Source organism: Oreochromis niloticus, linkage group LG14 (assembly GCF_001858045.2).
Source record: "Oreochromis niloticus isolate F11D_XX linkage group LG14, O_niloticus_UMD_NMBU, whole genome shotgun sequence".
Taxonomy (NCBI): Eukaryota; Metazoa; Chordata; class Actinopteri; order Cichliformes; family Cichlidae; genus Oreochromis; species Oreochromis niloticus.
Genome location: NC_031979.2, coordinates 33388426 through 33395398, shown reverse-complemented (window position 1 = coordinate 33395398; position 6973 = coordinate 33388426). Strand labels below are relative to the sequence as shown.

General features: G+C 41.4%; 1 protein-coding gene across 3 annotated transcripts; it reads left to right on the top strand.

Moving 5' to 3' along the window:
- The first annotated feature begins 119 nt into the window (after positions 1-119).
- ehd2b (EH-domain containing 2b) lies at positions 120-6763 on the top strand. 3 transcript variants are annotated; one of them, XM_013266767.3, is made up of 8 exons: positions 120-396; positions 468-530; positions 1648-2117; positions 2252-2428; positions 3453-3568; positions 4636-5048; positions 5154-5318; positions 5441-6763. In XM_013266767.3, the coding sequence occupies exons 3-8, from the start codon at positions 1897-1899 to the stop codon at positions 5987-5989; spliced, it is 1641 nt and encodes a 546-aa protein (XP_013122221.1). In that variant the 5' UTR covers positions 120-396; positions 468-530; positions 1648-1896; the 3' UTR covers positions 5990-6763. The 3 variants fall into 3 exon arrangements, with proteins under 3 accessions (XP_013122221.1, XP_013122220.1, XP_003459162.1); XM_013266766.3 differs by having other exon boundaries at positions 120-530; XM_003459114.5 differs by having other exon boundaries at positions 121-530; positions 3453-3550.
- Positions 6764-6973: the final 210 nt, after the last annotated feature.

Sequence of the window (6973 nt, the reverse complement as noted above, 5' to 3'; positions counted from 1 at the left end):
GGGAGGTTTGTCCCTCTTTAAAAAATAAAAAAAAGCAACTCCACCCAAATTATTTATTTGCACCCCCCTCCTCCAGTCCACGCCCTCTAGCCACGACTTAGCTCATCCCTGCCCTCAGTAGAGTGTTAGTGCTGCCCACAGTATTGCCAGGCATCCCTGGAAGAGGAGGTGTATTAAACTTAGAGAAGCAAGCAAGGAGAGAGAGAAAAAAATTATCCTCGGTGTGGTGTGCCTGTGTGTCTGAGTGTTTGCCTTGGGTTTTTTCAGCAAGCAGATTGGGAACCCTTTCCAGATGATCTGAAGCTCATCTGAAATACATTAAACCCAGGAGAAGAACGATCCTCTGTAATTCAGCTGCGTTGACGCTCCACTGAGGGTTCCTATTTGCTGTCAGAGGTACACCCATACATGTAGCTGCAGCTCCCCAAGAGACTGTTTTCATCTCCTTAAGCCAAAATATTTTCCAGGCTCCAGAGGGCAAGATTGGAGAGCTAGAGGGAACTCCCTGAAGAAGCCTGCATAATAACTTGGTAAATACTCCTTTTAAACTTTAAATGTGGCAGTAATGATTGGCTTGCATTTTAACTGAAAATCTGTAGCTGTGATTGTAAAGCAGAGAGAAAACTAAGCTTTGATTTGGTACATAATGAGTGCAACAATTTATAAAGAAGCTAAATAATTAATGCACTGGGAAACTTTCTGTATAGGCTTCTGATATTTTTCACTCCCCTGGTACTTGCTGCTCTTGCACATTTCAATGTTACTTTCCATGTTCCAAGTCCAAAACTTTGTTGCAATTCCAGTGTGCAAACCCACGAGGCATTTTCCTTCATCCTTAAACATTATAAACTGATCCCAAAGCCTAAACTAGCTTTTTGATTTTCACAGTGAGACCATAAATCCACTTTTACTCGTACAGCTTGGCCGCGGCAGTACTTTTGTATATAATGGCAACATTTAATGCCTCTCCATTAGATCTCCAGGGTTCGCCATTTTGACAAGAGGGCTTTCCACACTGGTCTTATGACATGTCAGGACTGTGATTACTGTTTTCCTCGGGGGAGATTTTTTTAATATCCTAGTTTAAATTGGATTTGCAAGAGAAGCTCTTCACAGATGAGCTAACATCTGTTGACATGTGTCTTGCCTATCTCCCTTAATGTCAGTCTCTTTCTATAATGAGTTATGCCTTTGACTCTTAATCCAGGGTTTCTGTTTATAAAGACTGCTGTAAAAAGATAATTACTCAAGGGTTACATTTGTTTTTCCATGAGAACACTATCTCCTGAGATGTCTCCTTGTATGAGCAGTCTGTGCACGAATTACATGTTCCACTGAGGGGAACTGCAGCGGATAAAAGAATGTCTTACTCATTTCACTGTAAAGGAATGAGCTGTGCCTGAGCAAATCCTGATGCAGGGCTGGGTTTGCAAGTTTTCCAACATGAACACCAACTTTTTCCAGGCATCCACTGAAAATGCTTGGCAGACTGAGGGTGGGCTGAAGTTTGCTTTAGATTCCACATTGTTACTCTAGAATGTGGCAGACTTTGATCTAGAACACACGGGTCTCTTTTGGGATGTGGCGTTATCTCTTTTTTCTGTTTGATTTAACCTGTACCTGCCTCATTTTCTCTCTGCATTTCAGGATCTAAAGGTTTCAGTGTGTTGACTCAAAGGAGAAACTCCCAACTTTAAACTAAACATCAGCCCTATCGTTTCTCTAAGTGTGTGCAGAAAAGGGCTCAAGGACAAGTGAGCAGCATTCATATAAATACAGGAAACACCTGAAGGGTTTTCCAAGGCTTGGCCACAGGAAATATAACTCCAAGCAACTGATATAACTCTGACACTGATTTTTGCAAGAAGCTCTCTATCCTCTTGTTAATCAATCAGTATGTCACGCTGGGGGAGAAAAAATGTGAAGAAGGCGCCTGAGGTGATCCACACTGTGACAGAGGGACTGAAGTCCCTGTACCGTGAGAAACTGCTGCCTCTGGAGCAGTACTATGGATTCCATGACTTCCATTCTCCTAGTTTGGAGGATGCAGATTTTGACAATAAGCCTATGGTGCTAGTTGTTGGACAGTACTCCACTGGAAAAACAACATTCATCAAGTAAGACACTACCACTCTACGGTATACATTTTCCCATTCTTATATTTCCTGAGTATTTCTACTTTATTTAAGTGACAGCAAATAAAAAAACAAACAAAACAAAACAAACTACAAGCTTTTTGTCTGATTTACAGGTATCTGCTGGAGCAGGATATTCCTGGGAGCAGGATAGGTCCTGAACCCACCACCGACTGCTTCACTGCCATCATGCATGGAGACGTGGAGTCAGTCATCCCAGGGAATGCCCTTATTGTAGACCCTAACAAGCCTTTCCGCAAACTCAATCCATTTGGAAACACCTTTCTCAACAGGTGAGAATCTGGCTTTTATTCACAGTGTGTTGTGAATTTTTTTCACTAAGCGAAACAGTTACATTTTAGCATGAAATAGGCAGAACATGTGAGAGAACTCATGGAGGGAAACAGGGAAGGAGATATTAAGATTACAGAGAGTGTTTTAGCTCTGGAATTTCAAGTGCTTGTGCCAAATTTCAGAGGAGGAGGCACTTGCCTTATTTGTGGAAAAATGGTGAAACAGAGCGATATCACCCAAGAGGGTGATGAAAGTTCATGTACTCAGGCAGGAACTTCAATGTATTAAAGTTCAAAAGTGAGGTTAGGGGGGTCTACAGCCTCTCAGGGTAAAGAGAACCAAATGAAGTCACAGTCTGTGGAGGGACTGAGGAAACTGTAGGACAAACGTGACGTTTATTCCTGCCATGTTTACTGCCCGAGCTGATGTTTTTCCACTGTTGTCAGCCAAGGAAGAAGTTACATGTCTTACAGTGAAGTGAGGTACTAGAGGCATAGCCATGCAGGCCAGAAGTGACAGGAACTTAGAGTGCTTCTGTTAATGGGCTCCTTCATGACATTCTGGTGCAAGTTTTCCAAGCATGCGTTCCTGTCTCCCTCAGCAGGGTAAGTTTGAGAATGTATTTGCGTCGCCCCTTTTGCGTTGACTTCCTGTTCTAGGAACCAGTGGGCTCGTTAAGCCCATAAGCTGCAGGAAGTGGTGGTGTTGTTCTAAGCCACACATCGTTAGCAAGCCTTATTGTTTGATTCTGGCAGTAATGGTCATTTTCCTTCAGGAAGCCCAGAGCAAAAGAGGCCTGCTTGCACACAATGGCCTTCAGTGGGAGGGACAGGGTGTGTGGACAGAGTGGCTTTCAATCTGCTCCTGAGATCGCACTGGCTTTTTTGATAAGAGTTGACTATTTCCACATAATTTAGACTCTTTCCATTGACACTGGCAGATTTTTTTTAAACTAAAGTGACCTTAATGACCCTATTTTTAAACAATGTTATGTCATTCTTTGTTTGCTGATGCATATGCTAGATTCCAGTGTGCCCAAATGCCTAACCAGGTTCTGGAGAGCATCAGCATTATTGACACACCAGGGATCCTGTCTGGTGCCAAACAGAGAGTGAGCCGAGGTGAGGGAAGTGGCAAAGGTGAGGAGAGGGCATAGGGGGCCTGCAGAGACACACGTCCTTGAACATCAGTTCACAAACTCATCTCCTTGGCACGCCTGGCTAACTCATGGGACCAGTATGCTCTGTTGCAATGACATTTGGCAGCAGAGCAAAAAACATCTCTGCAGTGCACAGCAGCCATAAAATCATAATAAGGAACAGAAACAGTGCAGTCAACTCTGCAAGCACATCTGGTACTGGTACTGTTGAGCATTAACTATCACTATCACCTCACACCATTTTGTTTTTTTCCAATTTAATATTCACTCATGCTCCAAGCAAACCATTATTCCAATCAGTCTGCATGACCAACTAACAAGTTTAAAGGGTCAGCATACCCAAATTATGAAAACATATTTCCTTGCTTACCGCTGGTGGTATCTAGCCATGTAAACAGTTTTGGTTTGATCACTAGAATTTTTAAAATATTCATCTGCAAGATTTGCTTCTATATCCTAAGAAGATGGAAGTAAATAAGATGTTAAAAGAGAAGTCTCAGTTTCTCAGTTAACAAAGAAATTGATTGGATTATTCAGAGATACTGATGCTCTTTTAAAAGTAGGCTACTACTTTTTTTTTTTTTTTAGCATTTTCTTGTGCTGTGTGTACCACAGTTCAGTTATCAAACATTTTGATGCTATCTTAAAACCAAAAAAAGATAAAAACCAAAACTATCTATGTGGCCATCCCACAGAAAGTATGTGGAGTATGTTTTTTTTGTTGGAGGGGGGGGATTTTTAAAAAAATTATGGTTTAGTAGAATCATGTTGATACAGATCAACCAATACCTGAAAAAAATAATAAACAATTTATTAGACTTTCACTTTCAAACATTAAGTCAAATAATTGTTTTTTTTAATTATGTCTTGCACAAAAATGAAGCCTCTGTGACTGAAAATTCAGCCTTTGGGATTTTACAGATTATAATCTTTAGGGTTTGTGTCTGTGTTGACCTTCTTCCCTCTCCTGACCCTTGTTTGTTCAATGCATACTCCACATCTAGGTCTACGGATGAATCAGTGATTGCATCTTTTTTGTTTAAACAGGGTATGACTTCCCAGCTGTACTGCGCTGGTTTGCAGAACGTGTGGACCGCATCATCCTGCTGTTTGATGCTCACAAGCTAGAGATATCTGATGAGTTCTCCGAGGCCATCGGTGCCCTGAAAGGCAATGAAGACAAACTGCGTGTGGTGCTAAACAAAGCAGACATGGTGGGCACTCAGCAGCTGATGCGAGTGTACGGTGCCCTAATGTGGTCCCTGGGGAAAGTATTTGGCACTCCAGAGGTTCTACGTGTCTATATCGGCTCCTTCTGGGCAGAGCCATTGCTGGTAACAGACAACCGTAAGTTGTTTGAGCTGGAGGAGGAGGATCTCTTTGCTGATATTCAAAACCTTCCTCGAAATGCAGCCATACGCAAGCTCAATGATCTGGTCAAGAGAGCCCGTCTGGTTAGGGTGAGTGAGTTGCATATTTGTTCACGCCTCAGCATGTTTTCATTAAATGATTATTCAGAAAGTCATATTGTTTCACTCTGTGTGTTTTATTTCTCTTAATCCCAGGTCCACGCCCACATCATCAGCCACCTGAAGCAGGAGATGCGTTCTGTCTTCAGGAAGGATAATAAAAAGAAGAATCTGATCTATCAGCTACCAGTTATTTTCTCCAAGATCCAGCTTCAGCACAACATTTCTGCTGGAGACTTTCCAGACTGTGCTAAGATGCAGGTTTGTTTGAAACACTGGCTTTCTTTACAAGCAACTTCTGTTAACTAAACAGAAGTTGCTAAAAGTTTATTCTAATTTAACTATTAAATCTAAGGACTAACACATTATTCTCGTTTTTAAAGGAACAACTGATGGTTCATGATTTTACCAAGTTCAAATCCTTGAAGCCCAATCTGATGGCATCCTTGGATGAGTTGCTCTCCAGTGACATTGCCAAACTGATGCCCCTCCTGAGGCAAGAGGAGCTGGAAGCAGGTGATCAACCAGGTGTGCAGGGTGGTGCCTTCTTGGGGACCCGTGCTGGACCTTTCTCAGAAGGTGACCCCTTTGCTGAGGAAAATGGAGAGGGTTGTGAGGAGGAGGAAGATTGGGTGGTGACCAAAGACAAGCCCAAATATGATGAAATCTTCTACAACCTTGCTCCCAATGAGGGGAAACTAAGCGGCACCAAGGCAAAGGACTGGATGGTGAGCTCCCGCCTGCCCAACTCTGTTCTGGGTCGCATCTGGAAGCTCTCAGATGTCGATCGTGATGGCATGTTGGATGATGAAGAATTTGCCCTGGCCAGCCACCTAATTGAGGTCAAGCTGGAGGGTCATGGTCTTCCCCCTGAGCTTCCCACCCGTCTGATCCCACCCTCCAAACGCAGGCAGAAAGGCTCTGATGCATAGACCATCTACTGGCTGTCACACCTACGCTACTGTTCTATTTGCTCTTATTTTCCTGCAGACCCAAATCTAAATGTTGCATGTTAGGTATGCAACGTTTCCTCTGAGAATGATTATAATCTTGCACAATGAACATGCTGTATTTAAATATAAGTCGACATACAAGGGCTTTCAGAAAAGGATTGTGTATAAGTCAAAGGATGTTTGCTTCTTCCCTTTGACTCCTCAAAGTTGCCTTTTTTATGATGAATATATATTTGCTGAGCAGAAATAAAAGGCTGAGACTAAGTAAGCAAAACTCTGCATGTACTTTTAAAAACTCCAGAGCAACTTTATTCTTAAAAAAAACCCTTTTTTAACATTTTAACATTCCTTCAGTGTCTAGATATTAGAGATTATTTGTAGGAATATGCCTTTTTTCATATGTGATCAGTCCAGTGAAGCATCATTTAGAAATTTATTTTCAACTTATTTTCTAAAGTTTTGTTTTCAGCATTTTCTTCTCCATGTAACAGAACAATCATGTACAAATCTAATAATCTGAATGCATTTCACTCTGATGCTTTATATGCCACATTTTTGTGCTGAATTTATACATTATTTTTGAAATTGTCGCTGTTTATGTTGTATGTGCAGGATTAGGATCTGCGTTGCATAAAAGAACATTACATTCTCAACTAGACTGAATGAATGCCATGTTACTGACTACTGTACACAGCTCTGCCAACTGTTCTTATGTTAACAACCATTGTAACCAAATAAAACTACCTGACTGTGTCTAGTCTCTTTGGTTATTCTTTCATACAAGCAAAAACGTTTATACAACTTGAAAAGGTTTTTAAACTTAGTTATCAAGATGCCTACAATCTGAAAATAAATGACCTTAAATAGAAGTAATAGCTATGGGGATTTGCTTTGACTCTTTTTTACCAAAATTTTGTGTTTTATCAAGCTCACTTGGTCTCTCAGTGACAGACCACATAAACA

Coding starts and splice junctions, on each gene's coding strand:
- ehd2b (XM_013266767.3), top strand. CDS start 1,897: ATGTCACGCTGGGGGAGAAAAAATGTGAAGAAGGCGCCTGAGGTGATC. Junction 2,118..2,251: donor GGAAAAACAACATTCATCAA/GTAAGACACTAC, acceptor TCTGATTTACAG/GTATCTGCTGGAGCAGGATA. Junction 3,569..4,635: donor AGGTGAGGGAAGTGGCAAAG/GTGAGGAGAGGG, acceptor TTGTTTAAACAG/GGTATGACTTCCCAGCTGTA.